Source organism: Bactrocera latifrons, unplaced genomic scaffold (assembly GCF_001853355.1).
Source record: "Bactrocera latifrons isolate USDA-ARS-PBARC rearing strain unplaced genomic scaffold, ASM185335v1 scaffold_504, whole genome shotgun sequence".
Lineage (NCBI taxonomy): Eukaryota > Metazoa > Arthropoda > Insecta > Diptera > Tephritidae > Bactrocera > Bactrocera latifrons.
The window spans coordinates 59,827-75,452 of record NW_017537162.1 but is presented as its reverse complement, the minus strand read 5'-3'; the positions used below and the strand labels follow the sequence as shown (position 1 = coordinate 75,452).

General features: G+C 33.7%; 4 protein-coding genes across 6 annotated transcripts in view; 3 read left to right on the top strand and 1 right to left on the bottom strand.

Annotated features, from left to right (window-relative positions):
* Positions 1–6,500: 6,500 nt before the first annotated feature.
* LOC108973850 lies at positions 6,501–7,041 on the top strand. Its single transcript, XM_018941354.1, has 2 exons — positions 6,501–6,572; positions 6,679–7,041. The coding sequence occupies exons 1-2, from the start codon at positions 6,558–6,560 to the stop codon at positions 7,039–7,041; spliced, it is 378 nt and encodes a 125-aa protein (XP_018796899.1). The 5' UTR covers positions 6,501–6,557.
* Positions 7,042–7,936: 895 nt separating this feature from the next.
* On the top strand, positions 7,937–10,642 carry LOC108973853 (NF-kappa-B essential modulator). 3 transcript variants are annotated; one of them, XM_018941361.1, is made up of 8 exons: positions 7,937–8,090; positions 8,307–8,774; positions 9,012–9,099; positions 9,162–9,280; positions 9,337–9,513; positions 9,582–9,734; positions 9,886–10,272; positions 10,331–10,642. In XM_018941361.1, exons 2-8 carry the CDS (start codon positions 8,313–8,315, stop codon positions 10,478–10,480), a joined length of 1,536 nt encoding a protein of 511 aa, XP_018796906.1. In that variant the 5' UTR covers positions 7,937–8,090; positions 8,307–8,312; the 3' UTR covers positions 10,481–10,642. The 3 variants fall into 3 exon arrangements, with proteins under 3 accessions (XP_018796906.1, XP_018796904.1, XP_018796905.1); XM_018941359.1 differs by having other exon boundaries at positions 7,938–8,090; positions 8,307–8,816; XM_018941360.1 differs by having other exon boundaries at positions 7,938–8,090; positions 8,307–8,816; positions 10,346–10,480.
* LOC108973854 lies at positions 10,611–13,244 on the bottom strand. Its single transcript, XM_018941362.1, has 6 exons — positions 12,987–13,244; positions 12,154–12,933; positions 11,925–12,088; positions 11,756–11,865; positions 10,986–11,445; positions 10,611–10,926 (listed from the first exon to the last, which is right to left on the bottom strand). Exons 2-6 carry the CDS (start codon positions 12,885–12,887, stop codon positions 10,838–10,840), a joined length of 1,557 nt encoding a protein of 518 aa, XP_018796907.1. The 5' UTR covers positions 12,888–12,933; positions 12,987–13,244; the 3' UTR covers positions 10,611–10,837.
* A 1,245-nt stretch (positions 13,245–14,489) lies between these two features.
* Positions 14,490–15,626, top strand: part of LOC108973852 (kelch-like protein 17) — a 59,311-nt gene continuing 58,174 nt past the window's right edge. Inside the window, exon 1 of the mRNA XM_018941356.1 lies at positions 14,490–14,872. The gene's annotated coding sequence lies outside the window, so the exon portion shown is untranslated. The remainder of the gene's footprint in view (positions 14,873–15,626) is intronic.

Genomic DNA, 15,626 nt, shown 5'->3' with positions numbered 1-15,626 from the left:
TACCTATTATATACAGATATATTTCTGCCAAAGTGCCCATTTCGTAAATGAAAAAAATTCGTATTAAATAAAATTATTGAAGAAATACATATGTATGTACATGTATAGACTATACCTAATGTTTTTCTAAAAGTAAACTGTTAACAAAACTCTATTATATTTACATAGCTAAGTTACTAACCTACAAAAAAATTGAATATAGAAAACCATACACTTAGAATATCACTTTGTTTTGAAAGGAGAAAGGTGTCGGTGTATAGCCTTTTGTTATTGGCAATTTTTTGGTTTTTAAGAAAATTTTTATTTCTGTAATAATAATTTTTTCCGCATTTGCATTAGAATTTTATTTTAATTTTTTATCTTTTGTCTTCAAAAAGTAGGCAGAATTTTGCAAAGAAGGGTTAATACTATGGATGTCTCCGTAAAAGCTGGACCGCTCGAATTGAAATTTCGTGATATGTTTGTGAGATATTGGTCGAAGGAATAAGAATTTTCATAATAATTTCGACTTTTTAACACACCATGATACCAGACATAAAAAATGCTAATAATAAAATTTTTCGGGACGCAGTCATTTTCTTAAAAATCTATATTTTGACTAGCTCTTCGGGCAGTACTTGTCTTCAAATACTTTCGGTTTTTGAATGTGGAGCTTTCTGAAGATCCATTACGATACGAGGGGATCGAAAAATGTCGACATATGTATACCTTTGCCAAATTTTTGCCCATAATTTGATTCTTTCTATATCTCCCACACTTCGAACATACATATAATAAATATTTTCGAACATACTTTTCGCTTGATACTTCATCTATTGATCAATATGTGAGAAATATTAATGAAATTCCTAAATAATCCAATTTCTAATAATTGTGTAATCTCTTGCCTTAAGGGGCGAGTTTTCCAGAATTTTTTTTTCCGAAAAAACTGTCAAATTTATTGACCCAAAATTTGTACACATATTATGGTTGGTACTCTTAACTGTATTTTACGACTTAGTATTGGTAAAAATCTTTATTTGGAAAGGAACTATAGCTGATCTCCGAGAACTCCTCTCAAAACATACGTTTTGCATTGATCACTATATCTCCGAACTGAATCCTCTGAAATTAAAAAACCTAACAGATTTCGTTAAAGATGAATATTGTAAAGCAAGTCGAAGGAATAAGCAAAATAAAATTTTTTACCAAATGACGGTTTCTTGAAAAAAATCGATTGTTGAAAATATGTCAGCATTTAGTTGTTTATAAATATATATATATATATATATATATATTCTTGAATTGAATTTTAAGCAAAACTCTATTTGAACTGAAGAGACTTGAGTTTGAAACAACACTGATATTGTGATGTGTGGAGCACAATGCTCGCGACAGACTGCAGCAGCACGACAGTAAACTGAAAATGGCGTTCTGAATCCTACTACAAGAACGTTTGTGAGAGGGCAGCAACATAACAATGGCCGGCATGTACACAAATCAACTCAGTTGTCCATTTTGCATGTACACAATTTCATTGTGGCCATACTAATACCTTGCACTTCAATGAAATTTTAATATTTTGCTTAAAGTGAAATTTTTAAGTTTTGTTAGAGCTTTGAGTAATTTTACATTTTACATATTACTGGCATCACCACTCTACCTCATCTCTCTATCTTCCATTCTACTGACTACTCTACTGTCGTTGGCAAATATAGGATAAAATTGTAGTTAGCGAGAACGACAACTGTCGGCCTGCAGTCGTGTAGTCGTGCAGCTGTCAAAATAGGTCCGTCGATAAGAACGTGTATATTTTAATATTTGACAGATGTCGTTTGCAGTCTGTCGCGAGCATTGTATTCCACACATGACACGACATTCTTGGAAGCTATAATTCAATAACGAATAAGGGAGAGTGGGGAGAATAGAAAATAGTTATGGAAAGTATTGCCATATCAAAATATCAAACTTTTTTTCAACAATATACATATAATATATATAAAAAAATATTTATATGGATGAAATCACGTCGATACTTTCCCGAGTTTAATGTAAGGTTTTGCCGATATCTGAGGATGATTCTCAAGCTTTGAATCTTGCAAGTTGAAAGAGTATGAAATGTTCGGTTAGATCCGAACTAAGACCTTCATTATTTGTTTTTTATTTACTTATTTCATTGTACTTACTTGTTTATTTCACTGCTGTTGATTTTTTCTTTTATTTCATTTTATTTCTGCCATGTGAGAGTTTGAGTTTACAATACCACTTCAGTCAGAATAAGAGCTAAAAATATTAATAATTTAATTTGTATAATGAAACTTAATACATTTATTAAAATGTGTGTTTACTTAGTTTATAATAAAAAGATTATTTAAGACTCTGCATTATTTCACACTTATAAGTAAAAATCACTTAAAGAATTCTTCCAACTTCGCCAAAAAATTTCTTCGTATTTCAGCTTTTATATTAACAAATTTCTTATTATCAATATCAATATCAACAAAAACGTAAACAAACAAATATTTTTCTTTTTTTCTCATTTTATAAAGGCCGGTGCATTAAAATTTTCAAAAATAATTTGTATTCAAAACTAATTACTATTACGTTACACCATTTTTTCAACTCACTCACCCATTACTCATTCTACATTGGAAAATTGGGATGTTTACAAAAGAAAGCTGTATTTATAATACTTGTGTAAAAATCTATATAATATATATATATGTATTTGTCTTCCGTGCAAGTATTTATAAATTAACTGAAATGTTTTCTATACATATGTACGTGTGTTATTAAAAAGAGATACTAAATTAAAAATAAATACTAAAACAGTCGGAGAATAATGATTTTATAGTATTAAGTCAATAAGCAAAACTTTGCGAAATGAATTTATTGATGGGAAATGAAATGAAATATGAAGGGAAATTTCAGAAGAAAAATTGGCTGTCATGTTTTGTGAGCGACCAACTAGCCATGCAAAACATTCATAAATATTAACTGCTGTACATACATAAGTACATATTTAAAAGTAAACTACTAAATAATATACAAAAATATTTTGCAACACAAGAGAAACGAGCGAGAACAACAATAAATCAAGTGGAAGCAACAATAAACAAGTATTAATAGTAATTTTTCTGAATTGATGTATGTATGTATGTATGTATAATAATAATGAAAAACACCAATACAAATCAATAGCTACTAATTAACAGTAAAATGTTTACTCTTTTAAGTTGTCTTGTGTAATCAAAAGTATAAACAAAAATACAAATAAAAAAGAATTATGACTTGAAAGAATTTAAAAATAAACTAATTAAACATTAAATAAAATAAAGCGAAGCAAGTAAATGTTTAATTAAATTGCTGAATTAGAATATGGAACTAAAAATACCGGAAAACAAGCGTAAGTATATAAGAATATAGCGATTACAGCAAAATATTAACTTTAAGAGGGGCGAGGCAGAAAAAACGTTTTTTTTTTTTTTTTTTTGGGATTTTTTGCCAAAGAGGCATTTTATTTTATACATTAATGGAAACAATGTATTTAAACAGAATTTAATGTACTTTAACAATCAGCGGATTATTTAAAAAAAATATTGGATCAGCTAGCTCATGTAGACGATCTGCGAAGAGACGTCCAAAAAAAAGTGCTTGGCGGTGAGCAAGATATCTCTGGTCCAAATTATCTGAAAACCAAAAATATTTAGTTTTGTGATAAATAAATACAGATAATGATCAAAGGTCTAGTTAAAATTTTGATTTTTGACAAAATAGCGGCTGTTCAAAAAAAAATTCAGTTTTTCATGAAAATTTTTCACTTCAAAGTGGCTTAAAAATCGAAATTATTGTCCAAAACCTTATTGCTTCGATCATTACCTGAAAAATATATCTGAGTAAGTCGTGAAAAATTTCAAACCGATCGATTTAGCGGTTTGGGAGAAATTTTCCTCACTGACTCTGAAAACACGGTTTTGAGATAAACTCGTTTAAAGTTTTAATTACTGCGCCCTCAGCCTATACCTGACCTCGACCGTCCACCTTTTCAAATTTGTATCTCCGAAACTATTAGTCAGATGAACTGGAAATTTTCAGAGAATATTCTTGAATACATGTACATTCAAAAGATTAAAAAGCTCGATTTTTTGAAAATCACAAGTGGATATAGCCCCTTAACCTATTACTTTAAAAAAATATTACAACCAAATTTTTGAACACAAGATAAACAATATAGTTTGCCATTTTTCGAATATAACCCAGTACTATAAACAAATCTAATTTACCGCTGCTCTCTCCATAATATAATTTTCTTAAGTAACCAATCAAAGTTAAAAATTAAGAACATTAGCAACAAAAGCCTGATTAATTTTATTATATTGCAAATTTTTTTTCGAAAACCTAACATTCCGCTAATCACATTACATTAACAACATAGCGTCAGTGTTAATGACCAAGTGGGTACTAATTTTTTCAATGTAAGACAAAAGAGATAATTTTCATAGTTTACATATTACTATTTCTGACATACTATAATATGTATAGGCAATGGCAAAAATTAGTAAGACTTTGTTCATAAATTTGAAATTAAAAAGTAAGCACACCACGCTAAATCAGGCGAATACGGTAGTTGTGGCACAATATTGGTTGAAAATTCGACAAAAACTTCACGAAGAATCAATACAGTATGCATTATCTAGAGTTTTAGGGCATAATTCCGACCTCTTTTTACGAATAGCTGCATGCAAACTCAAATAGTATTCCTTGTTGAGAGTTTGGACGGTCGGAAGGATTTCACAGTCCAACACACCTCTATAATCGAGAAAAATGTCAACATAACCTTGATTTTTGACCTACTTTGTCGTGGTTTTTCCAACTTCGGCTCACCTTTACCACGATATTCAACCGATTGATCGTCTGTTTCCGGGCCGTAAGTATGGATCGAAGACTCATCGCCAGTAATAATACGTTTCATGACACCCTGGTAGTCGGAAAGTATTGTTTTAAAAAATTGTATAGAGCTCTAATTGAAAAACACTTTAAATGAACTTTTTTTCATTATCGACGCTGATCTAATTATTATAACTACAATTGCTTATCACAACTAAAACTGTACTAAATTAATCACGCTCAATCATCTAAAGCTATTTTTAATAAACGGCATGAATCATTTTGTAATACGTGATATTATGCATAGAACCCTTATTTATCAATGATCTACCATAAATTGATAATATTTTAAATAATATTTGTAAATAACAACTAATAATAGTGATTTCTCAGTAGTACTACGCGATTTGCTTAGCTACATTTTTAAATCGCGTGACTCTCGCGTTGCGCAGTGACGTTTTTGACAGTTGTGTGCTACTCGCACATGCTTATTACATAGTTATACACACGGTACACCTATTTGTCAAGTGATTCAAAACGAACACGGCGCGTAAAGTAAATGACTTGAGGGACTTACGCAGGCTGCACTAGTAAGGAAATGTATGAACATACCTGCATATATGTATGTACATATATGCGTGCACAGACTCGCAAGCGGCGAGCACTTCCACTCACCTTCACGAGTACGTTACGAAGCTGCGCATTGCACTCGCCGTTGTTGCACTGATTTTTTGGAATTTATTTGCAGCATTTTCCGGCTGCAACAACTCATTAAAAACACTTTCACACGCAATATTTAGTTACATTACGTTATGTACTTGAATTACAATATTTTGCACTATTCTATAAAATAATATTTGCAAAATTCTGTGTCAACGATTAATTGCGTCGAAAGGTGTGAAAACGAAAAGCTCAATGCCCGTTAATTGAACTAATTAATTTCGAACAAACAAAGCGTTGGTTTGGCCGCGATAATGCATTTTGGCGGCGCTGAAATTTTATTTTGCGTGCCGGATGCTCAACTTGGAAAGCGGAAAGGGTTATGTTTATGGGAAATACGTTGTGAGTTTATGTTAATTTTAAATAGATTGATTTTAACAAATTATAAAGGAATGAAAAAAAGAATTATGTATATTTGAAAATGTTTCACGGAAATTAAAAAAAAAAAAATACAAATATATATATTGACGGAAGGAGAAAAAATTAAGATTTTAATTAAAAAATTTCTTATAACTCTTAAAATAAAATCTAAAAACTTGATTTTTTTTGCAAATAAATTTTTTGCTAATGTGAAAAATAGCACTTTTTTACTAACCTAACATAACTTAGCTTAAAATTTAATATACAACAATTTATTATCGCGCCGGTGTAAATGATTAAAAGCCGCTGGAGCTGCGCAGTTTGTGAAAAAATAAATATACTTGTAGTATGTACTATGTATTGATGTACTTAGGTATGCAGGCAAAATATTTACATACGTTACACATAAAAATGCAATCGCTTTTGAATTTTATTTTTTGCGAAAAGCTTTGAAATTTTCACAACTTTCCCACTATAAAAGGCTGCGGCAACTTTCGTATTCCAACAAATCATAGTTAATTAGCCAAAAAGCAATACGAACGCTACGGGAGAATATCAACTTTATAGTCTCAAAAAGTATCTGCCCACCGACAAAAACAATAAAAACTAGCATGAAAAATTATAATGTGAGTTACTTTGAAAATTTCACTATATTCCTCGATTAACAGCAATTACATAACCTTTTTAACATACACTAATAACCTCGTTTATCGATTACGTCATTCTTTTCAGTGTCAAAACCTCTACTATATGATCGTGTGCGCTCTCATCGGACTGGCACATGCACGCCCTCTTTCCTATGATAATAGCGTTGAGAATCTCCGACCTACCGCAACTAAAACAACAGTAGAGCCCGACACGCTCGATACAAAACTACCGGAAGTGCAACAGCAAAGCATAGAGCCCGCTCTCGAAGCGCCAGCTCCTTTTGAGTTGAATGAACGTGGGCGTCGCGCTTTGTCCGAGGCGCAACTCAATGAGCCGGTCGATGTGGATTTCGATATGGAGCTGGCTGAAGTGAATCTATTTCGTCCACTCTTTCGTTATCGCGCCGAAGTGGCACGTAACGTAGGAAGAGCGCGAAGAGTTGGCTAATATCAATTGTTCTTCAAAAATACATATATTTTAAATTAGTTTAAGAAATTTTTATACCTCATTATTTGTTAGTGAAATAAAATATATTTAGTTAAGGAATATGTGACTGTTTTCTGTTTTCATGGAATGGCTTAAAAATGTCTTATTTTACAACTGTGAAAGGTGATATCTAAATATATAAAATATTTAAAATAATAAAAATAATTAAAATATTTAAAATATTTAAAATATTTTATATTCGAAAATAAGTTGCCACCACTGTTGTAAACAATGCAATAAAAAATGGTTTAATTACATTGGAATAAGTGTTCTTTTTTGTACGCCCAAAAGTTTTAATTAAATATAATTTTAAAAATTTTAATCGATATTTAGTTCCGAGTACACATTAAAAAATAATAATAATTTTAATCGTAAAGACGGCATCGGAATTGATTATTGCAAATTTAATTTTTAAATCAAAACTTTCGAATAAGTAAATTTGCTACTCTGGCTTCCATAATCTTTTGTATATTGAAGTAGGCGGAGAAAACATGTTGGCAAAAGTCACCCTTAAAATATCCCTTGCAAACCGGTTTTTGGCAAAAGATTCGAAAATGATACACCACCTTGCCGGTTTAAGGTTTTTATTTGGTACTAACTAATGTTCCATTTAATGGTTGGAATGTAGTTAAATTAAAGTACTAGGTGAGTTACCTGCAACCTTACAAGCGTGAATTATTTTCTTAAACGTTTTTAGAACAAAATTTAAAAATATTTCGGAAAAATTTCAAATTTCAAATTTCGAAAAAATTTCAATTTGTTCTTTATTCATGCGCATATAATTAGTACTTGAGTACTAAAACTGTTACTGTTCGAAAACACGTAAGCAACCCTGGACAATCAGCTGTACGCAATCCGGTTCGTTCGAGTTCGAATTCGCAAAACTAATCGACAGCAAGTTATTTATTTTGTGGTGCATTCTTTTCCAGAAAAACTGCAGCGTTAGTAAACAAGTCAATATTTTTCTACAGAATTGGCCACTGGACACAATTGCATACAAAATTTAGATTGTAAGTATTAAAGTTTGTGAAAATTTGATATTTTTCATCATTGCGCATTAGTTTGTGAGTGTAAAGACATTACCACATTTATAGATATATTTCTATTTCTTTGTGGTGTGATTCATTATTACGAAAATCGTAAAATAGAGTGTGATTATAAGGGGAATCCCGTATTAGTATATGTGTCAAAATAATCATGTTCATCATCATTGTTTTTCATTATAGGAAATAATGGCTGAGGAGGAATCGTTTGTAATTTTGGGCAGCTGTTCTCAACCAAATTCTTTGATTTCAGTGCATGAGAATGCAACAGCACAAGACGATAACAAAAATACGACAACAACACAAGTCAATCAACCAATATTAAATGATGAAAAATTTAACTCCATAACTACAGCAATAGCATCGGCCAGCAAACCTACACAGGCGTCCGATAGTAACTCCGGACAGTTTGTTGGACATGGAGTTTGGAAACGCAGCATTGACTCGGCAAAATCAATGGAAGCATCCACACAATCAGGAAGTTACGATGTATGGCAAAAGAGTAGCATAGTTGCCAAAGATAATGGTGAACTACAGTCTGATGATACAAGCGTAAAAGAAAGTACTAAGACCGGTGCCATACCAAAGACAAGCGATGTGGAGCAAAAAAGTGAAACTAACACAAAGGAGAGTTTAACAAACTCCATGGCAGTAAGTTATATAATGGGTCAGGTGCCAGCCGATGCCTTAAAGGTAATTGGTGTGTCAATTCGTTATTTTTAGAACGTAACAAAGTGTAAAATTTATCTTTAAGAACGCATAAGGTGCATTTCAAAAAATTTTGGTCACCAAAAAGAGCGTTAAAAGTAAAGCAAATATGAGATCCACAATATTAAATTAATAAAATTGTGTATAAATAATTATTGTTATGACATTTGTGTTTTTCAGGCCAGCATCCATTCACAATTTCCAAGTGTGTCTTTAGAAGCTTGCGAGGAGCTCACAACTGTTATGAGTGATTATCTCAAAATGAAAGGTATGGAAGATTATGATAAGCAAAATGAAAATAAAAATACTATTTCAACAAATGTGTTTCAGATGTGCTCATCCAAGTTAATAGCAAAATGAGTTCATGGCTAGAAATGAAAAAGCAAATGCAATCCAACGAAATGGAAAACCGTCAGAAATTGCAACAATGTCAAGAGCAAATAGCTGCAGTGAGTAATTCAGTCATTCATATGTGTATATGAGTTGATTGAGTTTTTCTTTGCAGTTACGTAATGAAAACTTAGATCTGAAACGTGAATTGGAGTCAAAAATCGAACAGATTCAGGTCCATGAAGCTATACGAAAGCAAGAACACGAGGAACTTGTAAAAAATATTTCCGAAAAGTCGGCGTTGATCGCTAATATGCGTACACAGATTGAAAAATTGGAATTACAACAACTTGTTAGTATAAATTTTCAGAAATATTCCGCTTTTAACTAACTAACTATACTGTGTGCTTACTTTTGCAGTCATCATTTGAGGTCGTTTCGAAGTTGGGAAAGAACGGTGAAAATTCAGAAAAGTCTGAATATGTTACACGACTAGAACATGAATGTGTAACTAAAAATTTTCAACGCAATATGTCACAACTACTGGCAGAGAAGCTGGAAATCAACGATATGGTTAGTATTTTAATTAAAATTTTAAATAATATAGAAATAAAATTAATTAAAATTTTATCTAAAAAATGTTAAACTAAACTTTAGCTAAAAATTCATATTTCCCACATGTCTTACTCTCACTAATATACAAAGATATTTTATTTCACTACAGCAAAAACAATATATCGACGAAATAAATTGTCTCAAAGTAAACCTTACCGTATCTGAGGAGTTAGTTAATCAACTACAATCCGATATAGCTTTGTTGAAAGCCAATGACAAAGAGAAAACTGCACAATTTGATGTTTACGCCAAACAACGCGCTGAAATGCGCGAAGAACTCGATGTGCTGCGCCAGCAAGTAGATGTCTACAGTCGCGACTTTCAATTGGAACGTACTGCACGCGAAGAGATGGCTGGCGAAAAGGCACAACTGCTGGACGATTTGCGTGCACTGCAACGCAAAAATCATGAACTAAGCGAATTAGTTGGTCAACTGGAGGAACGTCTAACTGCTTTAACACGGCAACGAGTCAGTCCACCAACAACAGCATCAAGAGTAAGTAGTTGCAATATTTGTACACAAATTAATTGTATAAAAACAAAACAAAAACTAGAATTATTATTTACAGAATATCGCTACGCTGACACCGCCAGCTCCAACTACACCACAACACATATGTCCAATATGCTCAATTACCTGTTCATCACTAACCACTTTGCAAGAGCATGCCAATCAGTGCATTGACCGTAATGTGCATACATAAATATATCTATTATATATTATTATTTCTGCTTATGATAACACTTATCGAAGAAACGTGGATAACTAAATATCTACTACTATATATTTATATATATGTGTATAAATTTAATTATAAATGAAAAAATATATGATTACAATGTTCATTCAAACTTACCAAATGAAATAGGTATGTTTTTTTTATTTTTGTTTGTTTTGATTGAAGCCTGTATTATATACTTTTCAAAGTGTGACAGGTACGCGATTTTTCGTTATAAACTAAATATATATTTACAAAACGCAATTTAATAGTAATTAAGTCCAAATGGGTCGGTATCCGATTATCCTACAATAAAAATACATTGTAATGTTAGCGTGACGGCTACAATTTACTAAGTATTGGCGGCGCTTCCAACGCCCATATGCGCTGCATTTCCTTATTAGCTACCAAATTACTAAGCACTTGTATATCTGAAAGAATAATTATATATAAATTATTGCAAAATTTCGCTTAAATAAAACCTGCTTACCATTGGTACGCGCATATTGTTCCAACCATGTACGTATCTGACAAATAGGCACGGCGGTGTTTAAATTGGGGTAAACCACATTTCCAACTTTTATATTTGACACACAGATACCCAGTATAGAGCCTTGTTCATCGAACATCGGACCACCGCTCTGGCCAGCCTGTACGCAACCATCCGACATAATAGCGCCCGGTGAGCATTTAATTATACGCCCTTGAAATATGGCTGGATTGAAATCATATTTCAAATTAAAGTTGACGAAATACGGAAATCCAGCATTATAAATTGTCTGACCCAATGACGGTTTAGCACCGGACAAGCGTACACAGTAACGCTCGGGAATGTTATCAGGTGCGGCTAACAAAGCGACATCAAAGGGTTGATCGTATTGCGGATTACGCCACAGCACTTCCGATTCGAACTCACCGTCCACGCTGCGACACACTGCCTTCGAGTTTAACTGATGGATAAATATTTTCCGCGAAAAATTATGAATTGGCGCAAAGTTTTTGACATTAATGCATGCGAAAAATATATGTATGTGCATATAAGAAATGGCGTTAGTGTTGCAAATAAATGTCAAAATTAAATGGCGTCCGTTCAAGCCAAAAACAAGAAAAAAGTCATTCAAACGGAAGCTATTTGACAGTTAAGCGCGCATTAATTACGTGCTTTTTTTTTTTAGTGCTGTTGTCTTAATTTCATATTTAAAAGTTTACATTGTATTTTTTTTTTTGTTTTGTAAAATATCTACATATATGAATATTTACCTTGAAAACAACGTGTGTGCAAGTGAGTATAAACTTTTTGTTCAATACTTTAATAAATGTGCCAGTACCTTGACTCCCGGCTGCTTCAATTACAACCATAGCACGCTCCCCTACAAAGTACAATTTTAATAACACTAAGTTCAAAATACTTATTATTACTTTCAATTACATGGAAAATTTGATGAATCTCTGGGTACGCGCATTGAAGTTATGTTTAAACCTAGTTGCTGCATGAAATCGCGCAGCAAGTACGCAAAGTTGGCCGCCAGCGTCAAATTGACATTTTCCTGCTGTCGCTGAAAGGATGTGCACATGATCATGCCTATTAAACGCCTGAAAATACAAAATTTTACACTATTGCATGGATTTCTCTATCAATGCAACGCAGACTAGCCTACAATTTGTTATTGAAGACTGCCGCACCCTCACAACCCAGCGCCAAAGCATTGGACAGCACAAAGAGACACCCATCGCGGCCCATAACATTGGAAACTTTGCCAATACTGATTGTCTTGTAGAAGTTTTCCAGGCCGAATGGTGTGCACATTACCAGCACATCGTCCAGTGTATGTATTGGCTGCAAATAACGTAGATAGTGTGCAATATGTCGTAGAAAACGTTCGAAATTCTCTTTAGCACCGTCACAGCGCATGCTTAACACAAGAAAACTAGAAAGCAGTACGGCATTATGCGTTTCGGATGCCCTATCTGTCCGATCGTTGTTCAGGAAGCGCAACACATGTCGCGAAATCTCCGCCGAGTTGAAGAGATACAATAACTTGGCGCAATATCTTGTGAGAATATGTGGCTGCTTCCGCCGCGCATTCGGCATGGGTAATTTGCGTCTATCGAATGTCACCTGATAGTTTAGCGCACTTAAATGTTTTGCCTCATCGCTACCACCTTCTTGCACATTAATTAGCTTGCATTGTTGTAATTTATGTATAATTTTTGTGTTGGGGCAGATATCTTCTTTATCGGTCTGCGTTTGAAAAGGTGCCACTGGACGTACATACGGCTGCAATATGCAACCCGATGTTATGATGATCTCATTGTTGATAATGATTGCGGACTGCTTCGTCACTGGATGATTGCTGATCTCCAGTAGTGCATGCCTGATCTTTAAGAGCATTTTTATTATGTACTTATTTTTATTTTCCAAGCTTTAGACATTAAACCTGTTTAGTAAATTCATTAGGATGTTTCTCATGAATTCGCATTCGAGTTTTACCTGTTCGCTTGTCTCTAACCATCCATGTATGTGCGTATGAATTCCAAGCTAACGCACAAAATCTAGTGCTTATAACCTCATGCAACTGTGCTGAGTTATTAACTTTGCCGTCGCAAGGTGTGCAAATATTTACTGTGCCAGTTCAGCCAATATCAGCGTGGAAAGTTTTCGAAATACCAATTTGTTGAACTAAATCACTTAGCTTCGTTATCGTATGGAGTGGCTGCAGATTGGCGAGATCAGAGTCCTATTTTTTGTTTATTTCTTTGTTTTGCTATGCTTTTCTTTTGTTCATATGTAATGAGGGATTTTCTCTGCAATTGAGGCATTTTTGAGATGATAAAAATGGAAGAAAACCCGATTACTTCTTGGAAAGTTATCGAATGTAGATATAACTTCAGTTTATTTTTTTTTAGGAAAGGGCATTATTTTTCACATCTAATTTAAAAATTATAGTTAGAAAAGAAGTATATTTACATGTAAGGGATTTCTTCTGTTGGTACATACAAGAACTTGATTTTGATTGGTTAGTTTGTACGGCAGTTAATGCTATGTACTTTTGCCTTAGATCCGTTCCAAACAGAGATCTTGGCAAGTTGAAAACTTTTCCATACACTTGATTTAATCGTTCAGTTACAGCTATATGGAATAGTAGTTCGATGTCTATGATACCAATAAATGAGCGTTGTGGGGAGAAAAAGATGAGGACAAAATTTCAGATTGATATCTGAAAAACTGAAGGACTTGTCCGCGAGTATACAGACTGAGAGACGGGCATGGCTAAATCGACTTAGCTTATTACTCCGATCATTAGTATGTATATTTAATAGGTTCTCCGATGTTTCCTTCTGGTTGCTTCATGGCAAACTTAAGATATTCTGTTCAGGGTATATATAAAGGACAGCTCCTAGCTTGTTTTATAATCCCTTGCAGTGAACTAAAGGAAGCTCGGGTAAATATTTGGTAAAAAGCGAGTTACTACCTCAAAAAGGTACAAACTAATCCATATTTTTTTATTCAACGTTTACAGTATTCTACCGATGATTAGAAGAAGTACTTGTAAAATTTATCAAATACTCCTCCTATTAACGTAAATTAAGTGGCTTACACTGTAGTCGCCAGTGAAAAATGAAACCCGACTAAATGCTTCAAAATCTTTGCTTGATTTACAAAAGTTGCTTTCAAAAAGCTCAATATTCATTCATAAATGTAGTACAAGCACACTTCCAACAAAAATTTAACACCCGCTTGTCTTCAGAGCCAATGTAATTGTAACTATATGAGGTGGAGATGCCATAAACCTGACAAAAGAGAGCTCGCAACGCTCTCACGCAGCCATATGGGTTGCTCTCAAAGTTGGCCAATTGCTAAGTGGGTGGTTGAAAGCCGCTAAGTGTACTCCATCTCATTATGTTGGAGTTGTTGCTGCTGGCCGAAGCTCCAACTCTGCTATCACTAACGGCAAAAGCCAACATAACTGGTTCAGTCATTTACGTGACGGCATTCAATTCAGTCGTTTTTAAGCTTTCGCGTTGTGCAGTCGTGTTGGACGCAGTGAGCGCTTACCAGCAGAAGAAATTGAGTTGACTGTGCGGTGTGAAAGAATAAGCTGCAATTATAGTTAGTGCCGGAATCGGAAGAAGAAAGAATTTAATTCGCCATAAAAGTGCTGATGTGTTTTATAATTTTTAGAAGTGAAAAATTGTCAAAGTTTTAAGTACAATAAACGAGTTTGCTGCCTTTGAGCTGGTGAAAAAAGGTGCGCCACACACATAAACCACGCGAGAGCCGTCTTCTCCTTGCAGCAGTTCCACAAGAATATTCTGGTGTAGCCACAAAGCAAAAAATTAAACAACAGCAAGGGCATATAAAAATAGCTACAATAGGTTAGATTTTATTTTAATTTATTTTCACACTTTTGTAACTATGAAATAGTATAAAGAGTATAAAATGAGGGGTTGTAAAAATATTAATTGCGCCTAAAACGTCGATGATACGATATTTTACCCTTTAGGATAGGCGAAAAAGTTTCCTTTGCATCCTGTGAAACCTGCTCCACCTCATAGGCGCTCTCTCGCACGCAATTCGCACCATTTCCGCTTTTCTATGCACACTCCCTTGCTCTCTTTCGTTATTCCGGTGTGTCGTTTGTGATAGCTCTCACTATGCTCTTGTGTAGCACCCCTACCAGTGAACTTTGTGTCGGGTGGGACACCATATGCGGCCTATTATCACTTTTTCCCGCTCAAAATGTTCATAAWCTACAAACAACAACAACAAGCAGGTTGACGACCGAAAACGTAAATAAATGCAACAAACGTTGTTGCAGTGCTCTCCACCCCCTTTTTCTACTTTCTGTTGGTTTTGGTTTTGTAATTTTTTACCGTAATGTAATAGTAATAGTACGCGAATGCAAGTGCCGGCTCTGGGCCGCTTTTGCTGCCCTTTTTAATGTTGTTGCAGTTCTTTTTGCGTGCGGAGGTTGCCAAGAGTGCGTTGCATAATTTTGTTCGCAGGCTGTGTTGAGTGAATTTATATTTAAATGATGTTTTTCGGTGAAGAATTATTTTTGCATAAATTTAAAAAATAAAATAAAATTTAATGATAATGATAGTGATAAAATAAATATTTCTTCACATT

Coding starts and splice junctions, on each gene's coding strand:
- LOC108973853 (XM_018941359.1), top strand. CDS start 8,313: ATGGCTGAGGAGGAATCGTTTGTAATTTTGGGCAGCTGTTCTCAACCA. Junction 9,281..9,336: donor GTCAAGAGCAAATAGCTGCA/GTGAGTAATTCA, acceptor TTTTCTTTGCAG/TTACGTAATGAAAACTTAGA. Junction 10,273..10,330: donor CACCAACAACAGCATCAAGA/GTAAGTAGTTGC, acceptor AACAAAAACTAG/AATTATTATTTACAGAATAT.
- LOC108973854 (XM_018941362.1), bottom strand. CDS start 12,887: ATGCTCTTAAAGATCAGGCATGCACTACTGGAGATCAGCAATCATCCA. Junction 12,089..12,153: donor GCAGTCTTCAATAACAAATT/GTAGGCTAGTCT, acceptor TTGTATTTTCAG/GCGTTTAATAGGCATGATCA. Junction 11,866..11,924: donor AGATTCATCAAATTTTCCAT/GTAATTGAAAGT, acceptor TGTACTTTGTAG/GGGAGCGTGCTATGGTTGTA.